This window comes from Sardina pilchardus, chromosome 21, assembly GCF_963854185.1.
Source record: "Sardina pilchardus chromosome 21, fSarPil1.1, whole genome shotgun sequence".
Lineage (NCBI taxonomy): Eukaryota > Metazoa > Chordata > Actinopteri > Clupeiformes > Clupeidae > Sardina > Sardina pilchardus.
The window spans coordinates 12,736,489-12,759,325 of NC_085014.1; the positions used below are offsets into that span (position 1 = coordinate 12,736,489).

The window sequence follows — 22,837 nt, forward strand, 5'->3', positions numbered from 1 at the left end:
CCTGGCACTGGCAGCACAACTACCCTACAGGGAAGAACACGGAATCAGAAGTCACCATATCTCTCATCTTTGAAATTTGCGTTAGCAATATTGGAATCTGTGGGATTTGCATTAGCAACATTGGAATCTGTGGGATTTGCATTAGCAACATTGGAATCTGTGGGATTTGCGTTAGCAACATTATGGACTAAACCATTTGGTTTTCAGGAAGAAGTTTTGCCATGAGTCTCCCTGGACAGTGACATGGCACACACATGCTATTGCACTATGTGATGAAACAGTCTCTTGTTTAGTTTATCTAACTGTTTTTTGGTGAAGGTCCATGTAAACAATGTTGGCCTCTGCTCCATAGCCTTTGCTAATGCACCTCTGACCTTTTCCTTTGAACTTGCTTGCCCTGCCTCTGTGAGCTCTACCCCACCGCTGTGGCGTTGGATTGATTTGGAATGTGCTAATCGTACACTTTGGATCATTCTCTCTTTGGATCATTCTCTTTTTTATGGAGGAAACCCATGCTTAAAAACTCTGTAGTCACACATTTGACAGTGTTGGTATGAGTGCAGTGCAGTGTAAATCAGTGTTATCTTGTGTTCCAAAGCTGAAGGTTACCAGGGTGATGATTGTGTTAATTTGTTATTGAAACATTCCATGTGTGGTTCCATGTGCATGTTACCATAGGGATGATTGTGTTAATTTGTTATTGAAACATTCCATGTGTGGTTCCATGTGCATGTTACCATAGGGATGATTGTTTTACTTTGTTACTGAAACATTCCATGTGTGGTTCCATGTGCATGTTACCAGGGTGATGACTGTGTTACTTTGTTACTGAAACGTTCCATGTGTGGTTCCATGTGCATGTTACCAGGGTGATGACTGTTACTTTGTTACTGAAACGTTCCGTGTGTGGTTCCATGTGCATGTTACCAGGGTGATGATTGTGTTAACTGTGTCACTGAAACATTCCATGTGTGGTTCCTCCTTGTGACCCCAGGAGCTGGGCACGGAGTCGCTGGGCACCTGCACGGACTTCCAGTCGGTGCCCGGCTGCGGCATCCGCTGCCAGGTGAGCAACACGGAGGGCCTGCTGCGGCGCGAGGACAGCGATGGCGACAGCGAGGAGAACCAGCGCAACGCCGTGCTGGTGCAGATCGGCGACACGCACGGCCGAGGGGTCGACAGCTCGCACCCCCTCATCATGGACCCGCAGCCACTCAGTAAGAGCAGCCCAGGATGCACACAGCTCATGCGTGCTGCTGACCATCCATATCATTAGCTGGTTGTCGCTTCCCACATTTTTATTGTGCTATAGTGTGGATCTGTTACTACTGTGCTGCCATTATAATGTTGCTTTATTAGGCCAGATTTTGATCAGCCATTCAGTAAACACACAGTGTACATGTAACACTGGTCACCCAGATCGTTAGCCTCCAGGCTGGTTATAACAGGTGGATGCTACACGCACAGGATGCAGTGTTATGAAGTGTTATGTCATTGTGTTGGATTCAGCTATGTTTTCCTATAGCAGCTACCCATTCGATATTCAGCCTGGATTTCACATCTTCTTATAAAGGCAAACACAGACATAAGACACCATTTTTTTGTAATTGTTTAATGTCTTCATGTAGTGTACGTTTCATCTCCGTGTTTTCTGTTGTCTGGTGCGAAGTGTTTCTTCTCATCCTTCTCATTCTTCCCTCTCTCCCTCTCTCCCTCCCTCCATCTCAGCGCTGGTGCAGTCTGCCTCCTACTCGGTTCTGCTGGGGAACCGGGAGTGGATGCGCAGGAACGCGCTGCAGCTGCGGGCAGACGTGGACGAAGCCATGACGGAACACGAGCGGCGCGGATGCACTGTCGTGCTGGTGGCCGTCGACAGTAAGAACATTGAAATTATTTAAAATGTTTATTTTAGACAAATTCACAAGTAGATTTTTTTTTTTTTTTAAATCTTCAGGACTGTTGAAGCATTTCAGTTGCTTGCGCACTCAGTACCTGCTATGGTGACGATTCACGATGGTTTCTAAAATCATTGCCGGTGTTTCAGGCAGATGTGTCTGTCTACGTGTGTGCTTGTAGAGTTTGGGAGCGTCTAATAGTGTGCAGATCTTTAGTTTAGTCTTGATCAAGCACATGAAAACAATGTTGGAAGTGTGTACACTGCACTTTGCTTTTGTTTGTGGGTGTTAACCTGTGTGTCTGTCTGTGTGTGTGCGTGTGTGCGTGTGTGCGTGTTTGCGTGTGTGTGTGTGTGTGCGTGTGTGTGTGTGTGCGTGTGTGTGTGTGTGCGTGTGTGTGTGTGTGTGCGTGTGTGTGTGTGTGTGTGTGTCTGTGCAGACGTTCTCTGCGCCATGGTGGCCATCGCCGACACGGTGAAGCCGGAGGCGGAGCTGGCGGTGCACGTGCTGAGCAGCATGGGGCTGGAGGTGGTGCTGATGACCGGAGACAACAGCAGGACGGCGCGGGCCATCGCTGCACAGGTGACCTCATCATCACACAGTTTAGGTTAAGTAGGTGCATGCACATACATCCCTCCTCACTGGGGCCAGGTGCAGGGCACAATGAATGTAAAAGTGATAAAGGAAAGTAGATGTCCGCACACTGAGACTCCAAAACCGACAAGGTTTATTTAAAACCCACATACAACGTTTCGACCCACCAGGGTCTTCTTCAGAGTGTGCGGACATCTACTTTCCTTTATCAACCTCATCATCACACCCAGGCCCTAGCGCTCAACACTGACACAGTACAGCTATGGGCTAAAAGCAGATCGACTGCGTTTACAGTACATTTACAAACGTTATTTATTTTTAATGGATTCAATTTACTCCCCCTCCCCCTTCTTGATCTACCCACAATTCTCCATAATGACGAGGCAAAACAGGGTTAATATTTAATTTACTAAAACACAAAGATAAAAGACTAGAAAAGGAACTCATTGAAAGCGTCTGAAAACGTTCTGAATTCATTGAAAGCGTCTGAACGTTCTATGTAGTTGTCAATTAGTGTTTGTTTTATATTATGCAGATAAAGATTCTCATTAGTATGGTTGCTCCCCGAGAACTAGGGGAGCAACCATACTAGTATAAACACTTTGCTTTAGAGCAGTAGAAACAGGAGGACTAGAGTGGGCTGTGTGACTGACCATAGCTACAGTTATGTTCTAGGGGTGTAAAGGTACTGACGTGTACAGCATGCAGCTTAAACAGTAATCAAAGGAAGGCTTTTTTTTGCGCGTGGATCATATTTCAAATTTGAGTCCCCACACAAACATATTAACTGACCATATGTCAGTTTAGTTAATTACGGGCAAAAAAAACCCATTTGACTTCTTTTCAAAACATTATTGCTGCCTATATGTATTGAGTACCAGCAACAATTGCCCAATGTCTTGCCATGACCACTGAGCTGTTTAACCAGAGAGGGTTAAAGCGGAGCGAGAGGCGCAAACGTTCGATAATTTCCGCGTTCTGTCTTCGCAAAGGGGAGGGGGGCTAAATCCCCCTTTTAAGCAGACCTGTTAACATTCAAACTGAACTGCTTGCCAATCTGACAGAGATCGATATCCCACTATGACGACTTTGCGACACGCCTCTTTAAGCAGACAGGAACTGTTCGAATTTTGCTTCCATAGAGATGCATTACGTTGCTCTATCTTGTCAGTAATGAAGGATCTTTGGTTTAACTGCTTATATGTATTGAGTACCAGCAACAATTGCCCAATGTCTTGCCATGACCACTGAGCTGTTTAACCAGAGAGGGTTAAAGCGGAGCGAGAGGCGCAAACGTTCGATAATTTCCGCGTTCTGTCTTCGCAATGGGGAGATGCATTACGTTGCTCTATCTTGTCAGTAATGAAGGATCTTTGGTTTAACTCTCCCCAGGTGGGCATCAGGAAGGTGTTTGCGGAGGTGCTGCCGTCCCACAAGGTGGCCAAGGTGGAGCAGCTGCAGCAGGCGGGCAAGCGCGTGGCCATGGTGGGCGACGGCGTCAACGACTCCCCGGCCCTGGCCATGGCAGACGTGGGCATCGCCATAGGAACGGGCACCGACGTGGCCATAGAGGCGGCGGACGTGGTGCTCATTAGGGTGAGTGAGTGGAGCGCGTCACGTCACCACACTGCAAACCTTACAGCAACCCCTCTACGAAATTACATGCCTGTGGTAACTAATGCATCATGGCTACCGCATTGTTAAAAGTAAGTCTTTATTTTGCGCATGTTTTATTTAGAGACTAGAGAGTGCAACTCCGTGCTTTGTACACAGACATCAAGACATAAGCAAGTAAATTGACAATCATTTGAAAAATAAACAAATGAGTTGCCAGATGGAGCGGTGTGATTCGCCGGCGTGCGTGCAACCTGGCAGACGTCAAGCAGTCTGAAGCAGTTTCAGATGAATACCATCGAGGAGAGTTGAGACTTGAAAAGTCCAAAACTTTTCCAAAAACTTCACAATACCTCATTGGAATTGATCATTAGTGGGGTGGGTGGTAGTGGCTCAGCAGGTAGAGGAGTTGTCCAGTAACTGGAAGGTTGTTGGTTCGAGCCCAACTCCTCCTGATCCTGTCAAAGTGTCCTTGAGCTTTTCTTCCTGGGGTCTATGATCAAATATGACAAATACGATATTGAGATACATAGATGACAGTGGACATGATGACATGACATAACATACAGTACATCACATGGATACATAACATCAAGACAAAATAATGTAAATCGCTTTGAGTGCTCGCAGGAGCGGAAAACAGCGCTATATAAATGCAGTCCATTTACCTGCTGATTGGATCTATCTGTCTTTACCTGTGTTGACAGAATGACCTCCTTGATGTGGTGGCCAGCATAGACCTGTCGAAGAAGACCGTGAAGAGGATCCGCATCAACTTTGTCTTTGCCCTCATCTACAATCTGGTGGGAATTCCCATTGCTGCTGGTGAGTTGAACTTCACCGATGAACACTATTGGCTCTCCTCTCCTCTCCGATCTCCAATCCCAATAATCTTTGGATGTTCAGAAGTGTAAGGAGTGCAGTATCTGCACTAATTACATATTCATGACCAAATAAAATTCACATCCTCAAACATATAGGACACCACCCATATGGTCAGTAACAACATCTCTGGTGTATAATGTAGTGTGATTGGAGATTTGTGTGTAAGTTTGCATGCTCTCTTGAGATTTTGATTGTGTGCAAATGTAGATGTACTCCGATTGGTGATTTGTGTCTCTGTGTGCTTGTCCTGGCGTGCTGCAGGCATGTTCATGCCCATCGGCCTGGTCCTGCAGCCCTGGATGGGCTCTGCTGCCATGGCAGCCTCGTCCGTCTCCGTGGTGCTCTCCTCCCTCCTGCTCAAATGGTGAGTGCCTCTCTCTGACCCGCTAGCGAGATGCTCCGCTCCGATTAGGACCGCGAGTGGAAACTGGATTTATAAATTCTGTGTTTTGTTTAAAAAAAAAACTGGTGAGGTATGCTGTTTTATCCAAAGCCATCGATATCTCAAAGTTGCGACACTACCATTGACTCCCGTGTACAAACAATGGCGGCACATCCGGGAACTATTCCATTGAGAATGAATGAATATCTAATAAGACTTTTCTACATGACTTATAGTCGTGTGCATAATAATGCATTTTCAATGAGTAATATATGTATGTGGAAATGCAGTTTATAGTAATTTTCATCGAGTATTTACCGTAAATATTAATGTGATCGCTGCTGTCAATCCCGTAGTAAACCAGGGACCGAGGGAACTACTGAGTCTACCCACTAACCACGTGACCGCTCTAATCTGGCTTTAACATGGAAGTCAACGGCTGTCGCAACTTTGAGATATCGATGGCTTTGGTTTTATCCAAAAGTGGGCATCACTTGCTTCTGTGAATCATTTTTATTAATGAGGTTAATTGCTTATTAAATGGCGCTATCAATGGCATCCCCTGTAAATAATAAGCTAACACAGCTTGTGACTAAGTCATGGCATAAATATGCAGATGATGATCTTTCCTGCTCGCTTTTCTCCTCTCAATTAAAAATAGAAAAGGCAAATAGGGAGGGGGGGAAAACGTACTTGCTATTCATGTCGTCTGAATGAGCCTGAGGGCTCTACAGCGGCTGGGCTTTAGTGCGCCCTTCACTCTCTCCCTCTATCTGCCAGACTGGCCTGGAGCGCACACACACACACACACACACACACACACACACACACACACTGAAGTGATCTACGCACAAACACCACATTCACGCAGACACACACACAGAACTGATTAACTCACAAACACCAAGTCTATCGTGCACTGCCACACACACACACACACACACACACACACACACACACACACACACACACACACACACACACACAACTGATAACTCACAAACACACACCACACAAACACACCCCCTCTACAAGCAAGAAAATACAGCCACACACACCCTCATACATTCTCTCTCTCTCTCTCTCACACACACACACACACACACACACACACACACACGCACACAGCCACTATCCCTGCCAACTCTTGTGTCCCTGTTTCCATAGTTACACTAAGCCGAGCGCCGAGAAGCTGGAGCAGCGGGTGGGCGGCCATCGGCGGTCGGGCAGCCTGTCGGACGTGAGCGTGCACATCGGCATGGGCGAGCTGCGCAGGCCCTCGCCCAAGCTCAGCCTGCTGGACCGCATCGTCAACTACAGCCGCGCCTCCATCAACTCGCTGCGCTCCGACAAGTACTCGCTCAACGGCATGGCGCTGGCCGAGCCCGACAAGCACTCCCTGCTGGTGGGAGACATGAACTGCGAGGAGGAGATGGTGTGAGGAGGAGGAGGAGGAAGAATGAGTGTGTGTGTGTGTGTGTGTGTGTGTGTGTGTGTGTGTGTGTGTGTGTGTGTGTGTGTGTGTGTGTGTGTGTGTGTTTTAAGACTTGATATAAAAAAAAGAGAGATGGAGGGAGATTATGGAGGGTAAGGAGATAAATGTACAACCCTCAGTCCTTTAAAGTAGCATAAGGGTTGGAACTTGAGCTCTGGAATTCACCACTCTCTCTCTCCCTCTCTGTCTCCTTTGAGCCACTGCTGTGCCTAAGCTGTGGGTGTTTGTTAACACTCGTAGCCTGTTGACATTTTGTTTCTCTGTTTGTTTGTTTGCCTCGCACTATCACTGCAGGCACACGAGTGTGCGTATCCCAACTTCAGGCAGGATATCTAAAGTGTCACTGCAGTGAGTGTCTGTTTTCCGAGTCCGCTTATATATCAGAAAGTACAAGACAAGGGAGCTGGAGGGATAGACACTCAAAATCAAGATATGACAAATCAGAGTTGCAAACTATCTTTACTTTGCTGAGGAGCATACCAGATCTGAAAGATCTGTCCAAAGACCAATTGAAACAATGCCCTCACAGGAATTAAAGAAAAATGTGGTCAGAGGATTTTATTAGTTTCCCCTAAAAAGGAAATGTGACTTACATTTATAATATTGTGTATTATGATTTTAATGCAAAGACTATTTATACAGCCTAATTTTAAATGTTACTACAGTATGTCACAATCTTTATATATTTTTTTCGTGTGACACTAAGGAATGTAGAAATGCACCATCATTATTTATCTTTCTTTTCCAAATGAATTCTGACCGCTCTGCGTTTCTGCAAAAGAAGCCTTACTTCAGAACTGGCAAAAGCTCCATGCAGGATTCCAGTGTCGTCAGAATGACTCTAGTACCAGTCACAGACTATCCTGGTTCAGTTGGGGAAAGAAAAAAAAAAACACATTCCAAAGATTCCAAAGCAGTTTGACCTCCGGGCTCTAAAAAACCGAACCTCATTCTTGAAGACCGGTCAAGACAGACACGTAAGAGATTGCAGGTCCATAGTTGACCCGGTCTCAGTCCAGACCGGACCAGACAGAGTATCCGGGTACCTGTCGGAGTACCTGTCCGAGAACAGATTATATCCTGTACTGTATACACAGTGTTTGTCGTGTAGCTTTCATGTCCGTGCCATCTGGTGTGAAGGTCAATAAGTGAATGTGAATATGTTTTGCTGTGAATCAAAGAACAACATTAACAAGGTGATAACGGATGTGTTTTCTACTCAGCTTAGTGCTTTGCAAACGACACGTCCTCAAATCTCAAGTGCTTATGAATTATCGATGCTGTTTGCTGCCTGAAAGTTTAGGTGACTTTCTCTCTGAAGTCTTTGTGTCTCAATGTAGTCTTGGCATCTCTATATTTGTTTTCTTGATTTTGCCAAAATGTAAGAGTGATTTCCACTAAAGTGACATCTATTAGGTACATACCCAGTAATATTCTCCCATCATGGCATAATCAAAAACACCAACCTAATCGGATTTGTTTTTTAGAATATGATAAATTTGTTTTAAGACTTGTGCAACCAAACTTGTTACTGGTCTCTCTCGCGCATACACACTCTCTCTCTTACTCATGCCACGAGCGTAATCAGTTTCCCTGGCCTTAGTAAGGAGCTTGGCACTTTCCTCAGGGGTAAAGAGGCCTTAAAACAATGTGCACATTTCAGAAATGCAACACTACACTTTGCAGTCAGATATACGCTCAGATGTACTCTAAGGAATCCACACATTTAGTGCTGCTTGTCACAAACACCACATGATGAAGGAACACTTTTAATTAAAGATGTATAATCGTTGCATTTATTTTGTATTACTCCAGTCCACTTCTATGTAGTGTTAACAGTGTGCAAAGAAGCGTTGGGTCAGTTCGAGATACCAGACAATTTCAATTTCTTCTTTTTTTTTTTTTTTTTCCTTCTGCTGCACTTTGTATTATGTACTTCACATGTTGTGATATTTATTGCTGGTCTTGCCGTGTGAATTGAGGAAAGTGTAGTTGGAAAGTATTTGGACAGGTCGTACACAGTGTTTAGTTTTCTCAGTTATACAGTGCATACTCTGCAGTCCTTTAGTTACTTCTGTTGTAAATATGTACATTATGCCTTTGGAATAAATAAACTTCCTTGGCATCTGTTTTAGTGTCCATTTGTAAGTCTGGGATCCCTGAATGCGTGGACAAACTGCGCCGCCCTGTGGGCACATATATAATTGCTTTATTGTCTTTATTGCCTACAGCTTATTTATTTATTGTAGGTCCGCCAAATTTTGTTGATACGAATTTGTTTGTTGAAATGAACGAGCCATTTTTTTTTTTTTGTAAAGCCTTGCCCATAATCCACTACGAAATATAGCCTAAACTACTTATCTAATACTCATTTGTATTAGACAATCTCTTGAAAATGTATGGAGTAGCCTAAACTTCAAAATATGTTGTTTCTAAATTAAATTGAGTGTAAATACAGAAGATTAACCTTTGGTTTTGTAGCCTACTTTATGTTGGTATTATTGCTCTTTTATGCTTTTCTGTACTATTACCCTTTGCATTTGTTTAAAGCACACTAAATTACCCCTGTGTAACAAATGTGCTGTATAAATAAACTGGACTTGCCATACAAATGGGCAAAGATAGCAACATAGACCTATATCTATGGATAGCAACGTTTTGAGCTCATCACAGCGCTGCACTCCACTAGTCAACCAAAAACAAGGCATTCACGGGAACGCGCTGCAGGTCGCGCGCATAGCAATTTCCAACTCATCTCGCGCTCTCGGTGCCAGGGACGCGGAGTTGGTCAGGAAACTGATTTTCGGGAAGCACCGGAAACAGCAGGTAGGATAACGTAGGAGAAAGGCGCATTAGACGCATGTTCCCAAAAAAGACTGCAAAAGGACTAATATCGGGAAAGGGCCATTATAAATTTACTATAACGGTTTCAATGAGCGATGGCCCTCACTCAAGAGACTATATTGACGTTTTTACAGGAGCAAGGGGGCAAAGTGAAGAACTCGGAGTTGTTAAACAAGTTTAAAGAGGCGCTCAGCTGCAGCGATCCTGTGGACAAGAAACAAAACAGGGATCTTTTCAAGAGCTTTGTGAACAATATTGCAGTCGTCAAAGTCATAGATGAGGTCAAGTTTGTTGTTGTAAAGAAAAAATATCAAGGATTTGGGAAAAACGGTTCTCTAATCGCGCCAAAAAACGAGTTCGAGGATACTTTAAGCCGCTTCAATTCTTCTGCGTCGTCTTGCTCTCCTGAGCGCACGGACGTCCTTAAACACGGGACAGATAAAACCGTCCAGTCTGCAATCGAAAATAATAACAACAATAGTTATTTTACCTCAAATATCAATGCGGTCGGTCAAGGCTGTAAACCCGAAGATAATCTCCGGCACAACTCTGTATCAGGAGGATGCTGTAACTTGGACTGTGAAAGACAACAGATGTCCCCGCGAAATGACTCAAGTGTGCAAAAGGACGTTAAACCAAGGAAAACAGGTGCTGTGTTTGCCATTATTGCTGTGAAATCACCAACCTCATCAAGCAATGAAGAACAATTGCACACTAAAGGTCTGATCCAGGAACCTGTATCACAGCACTTGCAAGCCATCAGAATAACACCACCTCAAAGACGTCTGGAAAAAACAGAGACCACATCTCCCAACACAGGTACAGGGGAAAAGCCAAATGAAGACAGTTCTCCAGAAACCAAAAGGAGGCAGCTGGTATCCAAGTTACCCGACACTCCCCAACTGAAAAAGAACAACAAGACCACAAAACCAAACAATGAGCCCAAGTACTCCGAGGGGGTCCCCCTGGAGCTTGCAGAGCATGATTGGCTTGTAAAGTCTGCTGCAGGCCACTGGGACCAAGTCTACGGCCTGTTGCTTCAGGACGTCCAGCTGGCAGACAAGAGGGACTTCATCTCGGGGTTCGCCGCACTGCACTGGGCTGCCAAAGACGGAAACAAGGACATGGTGCGCAAAATCATCGACACCTCCAGGGACAGAGGGGTAGAGGTGGACATAAATGCCCGCTCGCACGCAGGCTACACCCCACTGCATATTGCTGCCATTCACGGCCACGACATTATCATTTCTCTGCTCGTGCGAGACTACTGGGCCAATGTGAACGTAAGGGACAACAGTGGCAAAAAGCCGTACCACTACTTGGACCAGGGGGTCAGCAAGGAGGTCAGAGAAATCCTCGGAGACCCTCACATCACCTCGCTGCATCAGGAGGTGCCCTGTGAGCAGGTAGAAGAGGACCACAGCCTCCCCGAGCTCCCAAAGGGCTTCAACACCCTGAGCAAGCTGTTTCACCCACACTCGGGTCACAGAAAGAAGCACCGCCACAGGCCCAGCTTCCACTTCCACATCGGAAGTGAGGACCCCAGAGATGACCGGAGGGAGCACGTACTCTCTCGCAGACTCTCAGAGATGTTCCACTGACTGTGGACTTTCAGCCAGCACCCCGGTTGTCTCCTCAGAGACTGGTTTGGTCCCTGTAAGGCTACTAATTTAAATGTTAGGGATGTGTGTGAGAGTGTGGGATTAGTATTTTTGTAGACATAACTGGATATTAATGTATAGCCAGCACTTGCGGAACTCTGTGTTGGGTGGAAAGCAGTTTAAAGAATACACTGGAAAACGGAGGGGATTATGTGAATCATAGTTGATTATTCTTAATTTATGAATCTACTCTTGAGAGTATAAGCTATCTAATTTTATACCTTTCTAAAAATATATTTGTTTTATTCACTGTATAGGCATAACACTGAACATAAACATGACCTGAACTCTCAGAAAATGTGTGACTTTTTTGCAACAATTGCTGCTCAATAGAGAACATTTTTGTTAAAAGTGGGGAGAAATTTACACACAGACAGTGATATTCTACTTCTGTGTTTTCTGTGGAGAAACTGAACTGAACTTATGACACAGGCCATAACTTCTGTTGAGTAAGTTATGGCCTGTGTCATATCATATGCGTAACAAGACATGCCTCAGCAAAGAACGCTCCCAGTGTTCCATCGGAACAACAACCTCCTTTCCCCTCCGCCCTTGTAACATTCTGGGGCTAACATTCTCATCTGTTAAGGTGAAGATGAGTGGGGGTTGGACTATGCGGCGTAGGAAGGAAAACAGTTGCCTTTGCATGTCTTTATGGCCTCCATTCTGTGAAAACAAAAAAAGGGTTTTCTGTTTCCCTTTATTTTAAAAACATATCAAGACCCATCATTTTGTTTGGAACGCCTTAGACGTCTGACATGCTACCACAGGACTGGAGGAGCAAGCAAACGGTAGACTTCTGACATGCTACGACTGGAAAGTAGTAATTTTATGGCTAATAACCACCGTGAATTCACCATGTGAATGATTACTCACCAAATAGACCGCAGGTTAAAAAAAAAATCTCCTGATTCAACTCTGTTAAATATAATTTGGCTTCCAAATGTTTAGTAATTCAGCTGTTGTTGCAGACAGTTGAATGGGTTTTTTTTTGTGAGCCCAGGGGCCAAAGGGCAATGTTCAGGACATGTCCTCTCAAGCTGGGTTTCTGTGGTAGTGGTCTTGCTGGTGGAATCCTCTTAGTATTCTACTCACAGTGTTCTGAGGGTCTTTTAAATAGGTCAGAAACAAACCACGGGCTTCAGAATCACATTGAAATTGAAGAGCACATTATGTGATGCCAAACGAGGGTTCGGTTATGGAAGGAGAGAATATGAAATTCAACGAACAGTAGAACAGCATATGACAATTTTTTATCCAGTCTTTTTAATATCTACAAATGTAGACATGCTTACATACTTGGTTCTTAATACCAATATATCTGAACATTTGGAACATTTTTCTTTGGGGTTTGTTAAGGTTTGGCAGACAATCCTATGTCAGTGTCAAACAGTCACAAACCAGCATAAGGTCATGGGATAATTGTGGTTCACATTGCCTAAGTGGGTACAATCATGCACCAGCAGAGGACTAGGCAGTAGGCACATGGGAGTGTGGTTTGTTCAGTTTGCAACATTGACATCAACATAGACTGTAAACCTAGGTCTACAACAGAGAATTGTGGATGGGGGTTATTTTTAAAGGTTCAACAAAGGTAACAATTGGTCTATGCACGGACAGTTTCAAAATAGCTGAACATTTACATATTTATGTTGTTGTGTGATGAAAGAACAGAAATGGATGTTATATAACAGAGGGTAATTGAGTACACAGCATTCCTGATGTAAGATTGGGGAAACATTCATGCAGTGCAATAAATGTACTGTCAGTGCAGATGACTATGCAACTTGCTCTAATACTACAGACTAGTTATGTTAGAGGTTCTTTTTGTGGATCCTGTCAATTTAATGTACATTTAATAACGGATACGAGATGCTTTTAGAAATAACTAACGGGGAGCAGACTTATGGAAGATAATTGTTGCAGCATACGTGCAGCGAATAGAACACTCCAGTTATGGGCCGGTGTAGCCTACCTACCAGTTAGGCACTTTAGCAAGTTAATGGGTAACAAATTGTGTCCTACTAACTGTAAACGCCTAAAAAGCAGAAATGTAGCAACCTCATATGGATTTCGACAAATTATAGAGGTTGCAACATGCTATATGGATTCTATGGCTTAGACTTCCTAAAGTTAATATTTTATTATTGCTGTTGAAGCACTTTAATATAAACTGTGAACCTGTGGTCACACATCACTCACACAGAAATCTTGGGGCCATAATAAGGACAAATTAACAATAGTTTATTGTTGCCACATGACACAGATCATAACTTGTCAACCAATCAATTGTGTGTGTGTGTGTGTGTGTGTGTGTGTGTGTGTGTGTGTGTGTGTGTGTGTGTGTGTGTGTGTGTGTGTGTGTGTGTCTCCATGTAGATGCATGGTGACCCAAGAGTGACATCACCCTACCCCCCACTTACCAGAGCACTGTGTAGCTGTAAGGACCCACTCGAGTGGAAGGAATGCAGCAAAACGTTCTAGAACCATAAGGCCTCTTCTTAGTAAATACAGGGGCATGGCCCACTGAAGTTCAGTAGGACTACACCACAATTGAATGAGTGACCTCTAAATTCCTTAAAGCGAACTCTAAAGTTTTCACTTTATTAACCCATAGGAAAGTAAAGACATAACTGAACACAATTTGCATCAATATGTGATTTGGGGTATTTTCTCATTTCATCTCCTGACAAATAGCCCTCCCCTTGTTTATCGTTAAAGTCTGCTACTTTAGGTTTAACTTAAGATCTAAAATATCTATTGTTATATTTCTCCTAAAGAGGGTTTAGGTGAGATATCAAGATATAGAGCTATTTCTTGTGAAACAAAGGCCAATACCAGTTATTTTCCTTTAGGAAAACACAAATTAGGTGTTCACCTCCAGCTGTCAACAAACAAGATACAATAGCCTCCTATAGGCCTATACAAGGTAGTCTATAGTAGCCTATATGCAAAAATAGTCTATTGTTCCTTTATGATTTCAACTTCACTGGAAGACTTCACAAAAAGGCCTGCCTACAGAAACTGGTGAGGCCTATGTTTTGTTTAGAAGGTCTTTTTAAGGAAGTAATCTGTGGAAACATATTTTGCTACTCACATTAGAGATGGTCTGGAAAAATTTCCCCATGCAGGTTCAGTTGCCTTTTTGATCTCATGGAAGCATATTGGTCAACTAGCAAAATAATTCTCAGGGTTAAGAATCCACGTAACCTACGCTGGTGGAAGAGACATATTCCTAGAAACATCAAAGCTGAGATAAACAAATTATCTCTTTCGTGTAGGCTACTACACAGAATGCATCTGGAATCACATGCATTAAATGTTAACATGCTTGAAACGAATATTAAAATAGTCTAGACCTCGCCTTCACTAGGCAGCTCGTTCATGAGTCTCAACCTTGATTACGTGCAGCTGTCATCTGGGAACGTTTAGCATGGAGTTTGATTGTCTGGACTGTCGGTGGATCTCTAAACTTTGACGGACGTATCAACAATGGCAGCTCTGACTCAAGAGATTTGTGCAAGAAGCTTACACGGAGTGATAATACTTCTCATACTAAATGGTGTGCTACCCATATCACTCAACTCTATTTACAACGAGCTACCAGAACCGAGTGACCCCAACTTTCACGGGAGTATTCTGAGTCCCTTGTTGAAGGCATTGTCGGATAATGAGCCATGGCCTGATTTATCGCCAAGAGCAAAACCTGAGTCAAGCTATGTCAGGTACATGAAACGGCTGTATAAAATGTCGGCTAAACCGGAGAGAAGTCACGAGACAAGTCATCTGTATAACACGGTGCGACTGATCACCCCTCGAGATGAATGCCAACAGGAAAATGAAGGTAGGTGCAAAGGTGTCAAGCTCTGATGTTGTAGACATGAGGTAACGTTAACTTATTGCTGTCAGTTCCTCGGGGGCCTACTGTGCACAGCTGAAAATGAAAAGTGTAGAAGGCCTTTTGTCTTTCATTTCAAGTAATTAAATTAGCCTACAGTCACGGTGAAAAGGCTATACAATTAGTCGAGAAATGTGCAAATACACCAAAAATAAAATAAACAATGAAAAGACACAGGAGATTTGATTGAAAAAAATTAAAGCAAACTAATTTGACGTGGAAACTTTGTGATTACAGATCTAAATCGACAACTGGGTAGTAAAGAGCTCCTCTTGGAGCATTGAAGATTATTTTAGGAAGGAAGTAGGCCTACATAATGGCAAAAGCACACATTACAATATAAAAGACTATACAATAAAATAATATGAATACACAGTAAAAAGAACAAACAGAAAATCTGAATATTATGAGCACAGACCAGAGTCCAAAGAGCGACTGAACAGTAAAGGTAGTTTATGTCTGGTGGTGCAGTGATCAGTGCAAATTATGTCGGTGCGGTTTACATTAGTGAAATTTGAGTGACAGCTTTGGGGAAGAAGCTATCCCTGAGTCTGTTTGTTCTGGCCCGTATATGGACCTGAAGCGCCTGCCACAGGGCAACAAGTTAAAGAGATTAGTTTCTGTAGAAGAAACCATTTTTTGTTGTTGTTGCAGTTTGTTTGCAAGGTTAGCTATAGTTACTAAAAGTTTTTCATCCAATCAAGCTATTTATGTTCAAAGTGACTGTCCATGTTGGAGTCATGCAGTGGTTGTTTGCACGCTCTTATCTTGTCTCTAGCTCTAGTACCCCCCCCCCCAACCTACACAAGTTCAAAAAACTTGCTAGAATAGAATAAAGAATAGAGATTTAGAGTAATTCAACACATTGTGAATGACCTTGATATGCAGCAAAGGATTAACTGTAAGCAAAACCTGTGCTAACATAACATTCAATCTAATAGTTCTTACTATTTACATAGAGCCTGCTGATGATGACTGCTGAGAATGACTACTGATGTGTTTCTGCAGAGGTCTTCATGCAGGATCTCTCCTACAGTCTAAGCAGAGTGAGGTCTCAGGAGCAGCTTCTCAAGTCCGTCCTGTTGTACTCCTTTGACCAGGACAAGGCTGCGTCCTTCACCACGCTCTGCTACCTGGACATCGAAGAGCACGACCCCTCGGCCCAGCAGTGCTGCCCAAACACTCACTTCTCCGTGGCGTTTCCAGTGCATATGGAGAGACGAGGTCGCCTGAAGTGGGTGGAGGTGAACGTGACCTCCTTCCTGCACCCTCTCTTCAGCTCGCACAAGGACGACATCCATATGCTCATCAACCTCACCTGCGTGGTGGACGGCGGGATCCCCTATGACCACAAGGGCCCCGTGGAGCTCACTTTGAGGTCCCCTTCGCTCCTGCTGTACCTCAACGACACCAGTAAACTGGCCCATCAGAGGTGGCCACCCCCGTCCCCCATGTCTGGGGGGTTTAACGGCCGCGCCACGTTCAATCACCCAATGGGCTTCAGCCCAACGAGGAGGATCTGGAGGAGGAGACGGAACGTTTCCAGAGGCAAGCCGACACCCGGGCCAAAAATTTCCATCTTCCTTCCCAAGCGTGACTTCCTGCCGGACGACTGTATGTTGTATGACATCAAGGTGAGCTTCAGCCAGCTCAAGCTGGACCACTGGATCATTGCGCCGCAGAAGTACAACCCACGGTACTGCAAGGGCACGTGCCCACGGGCAGTGGGCTACATGAATGGTTCCCCGATGCACACCATGGTGCAAAACGTAATTTACGAGAAGCTAAATTCTTCTATTCCTAGGCCTTCCTGCGTTCCCTCAGAATATAAGCCCCTTAGTGTTTTGACCATTGAAAACGACGGGTCTATTGCATTAAAGGAGTATGAGGAGATGATTGCAACAATGTGCGCCTGTCGCTAAAACTCTAGCATCAGATAGGGGTGTTTCATTAAGCATTTTGACATCTTTTAGTGGCTATCATTTAGTGTCTTAATCCAATGGCATTTAAATGGTAAATGGTATGGGTCAGTCTCGCCAAGTCCTCGTGCAACTATTTATAACTTTTGTGGACACTCATATTTTTCATACAAATGCTCAATCTTATAATACACTGAAGATCTGACTGGGGCAATGTTACTGCTTCTCTCTAGAATAATTCGGAGGAGATGAAATCATTGGCTTTTCTGTGTGTCATTTTATCTCTTTGAAAAATGTGCATTCATTCATCAATGAAAATATTTGTTTTCTTTTGTTTCTTGCCTTCTTACATCACTGTATTTGTATGTGTGATATTATGTGATACTGTGAGTTAGGTTTTTTTGTTTAATTTAATCAGCATTGATATAATTTTATGTTTATTTTTGTTAATTTATTTCTGTTCTGTACTTTCTGAATATTCTGTGAATTTTTAGAAAATCTGGGCAGATGAAGAAGTGTAATCTAATGCCCCTATGCAAACTCTTTTACACTTGTCAATTTCAATTTTATACCGGTACAAAAGAAATATCTCATGTACTACCTCCCTGTTCATAAGGTCCACTTAATAAGTTGTCCCTCTGGACAACTTGATAGACAATCTGGGTTAATTGTTGTCAAGGAAATTACTAAATGCCTAATGAATATTGAAGTCTACCTATGTATTTGGCATGCTTATCAATGTAAATTAATTCACTGTTATTGTTTGGATAACTGATTTCACACAAAAAAAGGAATATTTATTAATATTCATGTTAAAAAGTTCAATAAAAAAAGGCAAGTCACCCATCAGGAATCAATAGTTTGTTAGAACTAAATGTTTGGGTCTATTTGATTTTTGATGTAAATGTCCAATTTTATTCTCTCTTTGATCTTCAACAATTTCCTGAAAGTACTTAATATACAACAGGACGTTCATGACAGCTACATTATAGCTTGTCTCATTGGGCCTCTCTCAACATCCCTCCTCGATGCTCGGTCCTCCAGACTCGTTCCCACTGATCTACATCAGAGACACTTCTATACCTAGCACTGGATAGACTATCCCATTGTTGCCGCCCCATCATTCTTTATCTAGATCAGTGAGAAAGAGGACCGAGGAAAGAAGGGAGGATAAACACAAATGAGAGGCACCCATTATGTTGATCCTGTTGAGGCATGTCTTTGGGAAGCTGGCTCTCAGACTCTGGTTGATTGCCAGATTTTCTCCCCTGACACCTGACAGAGTGCTTGACGGCCTGACAGCCTGCCCTGGTTACCTACACGGCAATGAATGTTGCCTCACACTCATGCCTTGCTCACTGGGTAATTTTGTCTTCAAGAAATTGTCTGTGGGTCATATATGCTAGACTCAATAATGATGATAAAAGAAAATAGTAAGCCTTCTAAACTGTTTACTACAGTCTAGTAAAAAGTGGAACTAAATACTAAAAAGCGGATTGCTGTCAATAATCTTTGTCGAGGATTATGCTAGATGAACATACTGTGACTATGTTGCAAGATTTAAAAGGGAGTTCAAAGTATCTGGTGTAATGATATATCATCCGCACCAGTTGGTGGCAGTAGTAATGTCAAACCACACTTTATTTCTATGGTAGGCCGTTATGTTGCTAACACGTAAAGCTAATTTTCCTGGCTAGCATACACCAAGACAGCCATTATCGCCATACTGAAACTCTCTGGAGGAGCAGAAAGGTTTGTCTTTCGCACCGTAACAAAATGATCTTTCTAACCTGTCTGAATTGTAACTAACAACATTTCTGTACGCCTATTGTAGACTCAGCTCAATTTGTTTATGATCTAAGTAATTTAACTTGTTGGTAAGATGTGTGCAGTGTTCCGAATGTCAAACAAGGTCTTTTGTGAAGTGAGCTAGCAGCTAGACTAACTTAGCTATGTTACCGTGAGCTGTTACAAGCAAAGGGCAATGTAGCTAGATGGCTAAACAATGGCACATTCCGAGATTTTAAGTAATATTTACTTCACGCCAATATCAATGTTAGCCAGTATTTTCAGAAATTGTCCTAGGGTTAGGGCTAACATTGGTGTCATTGAAGTTAACTTTAGTGTAACTTGGCTAGCAACCTTACTGGCGCATTTATCTTTCCAAGATGTAACTGTTGTGAACTGTAAACATTACGTTAATAACGTGATTACTAGTTTAAAGGTCGTACGTTTATTTCCGTGTAAGGTAACATCACTACTGAAAAGAACATGGGCTAACGTTGGTGAACTTGTTACGCAATCCAGCCACAATTTACCTTTACCTGCTAGTCCGATAACGTCTAGCCACCAGTGTTATCTTCTGAACAGTCTACAAATGTGTTAGTTGGTTGTGTTGGGAGTTATGGGTTAATTATGAGATCAACTCATCCACTTGACAATTGGTTGATAATATTTGGTCAGTGTCCGAAACCTGTTATTAACCTTAACATTAGATTATCGCCCTTCTGTTTTGTCCATGTTTGGTTTCAACGGCAGTGGCATGTGTTATGAAAGTGTCAGAAGAACATTTGCCATAGGTGGTTGGCGTATAATGAATATAATATATTTTGTTTCTCTTTAGACCAGCTCTCTAGATAAAATGGGACGTCACTTCGGAGATCTCGCCAGGATTCGGCATGTGATCACCTACAGCATCTCCCCGTTTGAACAGAAGGCATTCGCTAACTACTTCTCCAAGGGTATCCCAAACGTCTGGAGACGATTCAGAGCATCGGTTTTCAAAGTTGCACCACGTAAGCCTTCAACCATGTTATCACCTCAATTGTGCACTATGTTATTTATGCACTATTGTTCTTCTTAGCTTCCCTATCTTATTATTATTATTATTATTATTTAAAAAAAGAGAAAATAAATTAGTTTGGCTCACTCCTGCTCCTGCTCCTAGAGTGTTTGAGATATTGATACTGTTCCAACTCTAAAACGTCCAACTAGAACCATTGTAAGTTGCTGGCACGGATGGTGTCTCTGACCCAAAGCCATCGATATCTCAAAGTTGCGACAACCGTTGACTTCCATGTTAAAGCCAGATTAGAGCGGTCACGTGGTTAGTGGGTAGACACAGTAGTTCCCTCGGTCCCTGGTTTACTACGGGGTTGACAGCAGTGATCGCATTAATATTTACGGTAAATACTCGATGAAAATTACTATAAACTGCATTTCCACATACATATATTACTCAATGAAAATGCATTATTATGCACACGACTATAAGTCATGTAGAAAAGTCTTATTAGATATTCATTCATTCTCAATGGAATAGTTCCCGGATGTGCCGCCATTGTTTGTACACGGGAGTCAATGTTAGTGTCGCAACTTTGAGATATCGATGGCTTTGCTCTGACCCAAACTAAACTTGGACAGGTCACAAATTTTGTCTTCAGACCATGCGTTATAAAAAGTTGCTGAAAGGATTTTTGGTTTTCAAAAGCATTCACCCATCACAGCCAATTGAAATAAGTCATGAAGCCGCCAAACAGGAAGTAAGTTCACAACTCAGCAACACTTTCGTGTATCAAAACAACTTGGTACAGGGACTTGGGACTCTATTGGCCCAATCCCAATGTCCGGACTCACAAACTCACGGACTTTGGTGCGCGTTCTCGCGAAATTCGTAAGGGTTTAGGGCTGTCCCAATGTCGAATTACAACAGGCGGGAGGGTTTGAATACAGACTTACCGAGCCCTTTCCGTGAGTCTGCATCGGTGCAGACTTAACCTAAGGGAATTACCCACAGTTCAAAGTGTTGTGACGTTTACCGCGGAGATCATAGGAAAATCCGGAAATGAAGGTAAACAACAGCACGCACGACACACGTGCATGGTGCAAATGTTAGCAACGTCTTTGTTAGTAAACATCGCCAAGGTACATGTGATCTCGTGAAGTGCTGTCCCAATCCCAAATACCTATCTGAGCCTATGTGGCCTCACACACTCACTCACTTAGCACCTGAGATCAATTAAGTCTGTGAGTCTTTAGTTCTTAGTCTTTAGGGCTGACATTGGGATTGGGCCATTGTGAGGACACGTTGGCCCAATCCCAATGTCAGCCCTAAGGACTAGGACTAAGGAGTCACAGACTTAATTGATTTCAGGTGCTAAGTGAGTGAGTGTGTGAGGCCACATGGGCTCAGATAGGTATTTGGATACTGCACCTAAGCAAGCACACTTTGCAGTTCCTCAGATGTGCATCCCAGTTATCATTTTGTTTTTTTCTCTTTTTACAGCTATGACTGTTATGTACCTGACATACACCTGGGGAAACAGTGTCCATGAACAAGGCAAAAAAAAGAACATCAGTGATTTCGAGAAGGGTGAAGCCGATGAGTGAATCCAGTTAACGTCTCCTGGAGAATCGTGTCTCTCCAACTTGTCTCTCTTTCTGTATGATTACCTAATAAAAAATATTTATGAAAAAGAATGCCTTGTGTGTGCTTATGTTTCTATTTTGACGTGTGGAGTTTGGTGCATCACAGGTTAATATATCCTGCCTTCTCTGAGTGGTGTTGAAAACATACAGACATATAGGCTGTAACTTAAGTCATACATAACATAAGTGTTGCGCAACGGAAGGCAGTTTAATACGTTTCCTTATCTCCACCACTGGCGCATATGGATCCTGCTCTGAGCCAACCACAGAACCAGTCATTAGTCTGACCATTTCCATGGGGTACCTCTTAAAGCTGCCTCCTGAGTTAACTACTACAACATGAAAGTGAAAGCTGGCAACGACTGACTGGTAGATCACCAAGGGCTTTTATCACAGATGTAAAAAAAATCCCAGGCTCTGCTTCACCCTATGAATTGTGTGTTGGTGTTTGCTGACTAGACCTATCCGTCATCCAGTAACTTGTGACCCTAAGTCCTGACCACCTTCACATGGGGCCTCTCTCAACATCCCTCCTCGATGCTCGGGCTTCCAGACTCGTTCCCACTGATCTATAACTAGCACTGGATAGACTATCCCATTGTTGCCGCCCCATCATTATTTATCTAGATCAGTGAGAATGAGGACTGAGGAAGGAAGGGAGGATATGTAAAACACAAATGAGAGGTGCCCATTGACTCCCTCAATGGGGACTGGTAGTGGAGTCTGTCTTGCTGGGAAACTGGACATCCACTGCTGTCTCCTTGACTTTGGTGGTGTTAAATTGCAGATGTGGCTGTTCCGTGAACATGTTGCACTGTCAAGTCTCATCACTGAGATTTATCTGAAAGAATAGGATGGGTGCAGTACAGTTTTGTTATTCTGTTATGTAGAAATTAGGAAAAAATTTAAGTTTCTGATCTTTGTCTTAAAACAGGTAATGTTGAATACTGTATGTGGCCAGTGACTTCCTAGTTGCAGATGGTAAATAGTCATCAGCATCCGCTGGTAAAAAAAAAAAAATGATAGAGGATGTAATAATTGTTTTTGTCTTAGTCAAATTCAATGTAATATTCTATATTATATTCTATCTATGAACGTTAATTAGATTAATCATCAAACTATTGTCTGACATTTAAGCGTGGCAGAGATTCTAGAGATTAAGGAAAGACTTTTATTTTGACTTCCCGGAGAAAGTGCTCGAATTTTCGTGATGCTTCCAAAC

The 22,837-nt window shown here is 43.1% G+C and overlaps 4 protein-coding genes across 5 annotated transcripts in view; all 4 read left to right on the forward strand.

Annotated features, from left to right (window-relative positions):
• Window positions 1-9,082, forward strand: part of atp7a (ATPase copper transporting alpha) — a 28,375-nt gene extending 19,293 nt beyond the window's left edge. Inside the window, exons 17-23 of the mRNA XM_062524006.1 lie at window positions 995-1,217; window positions 1,729-1,875; window positions 2,335-2,477; window positions 3,882-4,085; window positions 4,811-4,928; window positions 5,250-5,352; window positions 6,538-9,082. Of these exons, the coding sequence (XP_062379990.1) occupies window positions 995-1,217; window positions 1,729-1,875; window positions 2,335-2,477; window positions 3,882-4,085; window positions 4,811-4,928; window positions 5,250-5,352; window positions 6,538-6,811 (1,212 nt within the window). The 3' untranslated portion in view covers window positions 6,812-9,082. The remainder of the gene's footprint in view (window positions 1-994; window positions 1,218-1,728; window positions 1,876-2,334; window positions 2,478-3,881; window positions 4,086-4,810; window positions 4,929-5,249; window positions 5,353-6,537) is intronic.
• A 635-nt stretch (window positions 9,083-9,717) lies between these two features.
• Window positions 9,718-11,621, forward strand: sowahab (sosondowah ankyrin repeat domain family member Ab). The gene has a single exon (XM_062524723.1). It carries the CDS (start codon window positions 9,805-9,807, stop codon window positions 11,308-11,310), a length of 1,506 nt encoding a protein of 501 aa, XP_062380707.1. The 5' UTR covers window positions 9,718-9,804; the 3' UTR covers window positions 11,311-11,621.
• A 3,140-nt stretch (window positions 11,622-14,761) lies between these two features.
• Window positions 14,762-18,044, forward strand: gdf9 (growth differentiation factor 9). Of its 2 annotated transcripts, none has more exons than XM_062524604.1 (2): window positions 14,762-15,214; window positions 16,277-18,044. In XM_062524604.1, the coding sequence occupies exons 1-2, from the start codon at window positions 14,863-14,865 to the stop codon at window positions 17,188-17,190; spliced, it is 1,266 nt and encodes a 421-aa protein (XP_062380588.1). In that variant the 5' UTR covers window positions 14,762-14,862; the 3' UTR covers window positions 17,191-18,044. The 2 variants fall into 2 exon arrangements, with proteins under 2 accessions (XP_062380588.1, XP_062380589.1); XM_062524605.1 differs by having other exon boundaries at window positions 15,045-15,214; window positions 16,369-18,044.
• A 782-nt stretch (window positions 18,045-18,826) lies between these two features.
• Window positions 18,827-21,666, forward strand: LOC134069257 (cytochrome b-c1 complex subunit 8). Its single transcript, XM_062525162.1, has 3 exons — window positions 18,827-18,939; window positions 19,811-19,982; window positions 21,473-21,666. Exons 2-3 carry the CDS (start codon window positions 19,829-19,831, stop codon window positions 21,574-21,576), a joined length of 258 nt encoding a protein of 85 aa, XP_062381146.1. The 5' UTR covers window positions 18,827-18,939; window positions 19,811-19,828; the 3' UTR covers window positions 21,577-21,666.
• The last annotated feature ends 1,171 nt before the right edge of the window (window positions 21,667-22,837 follow it).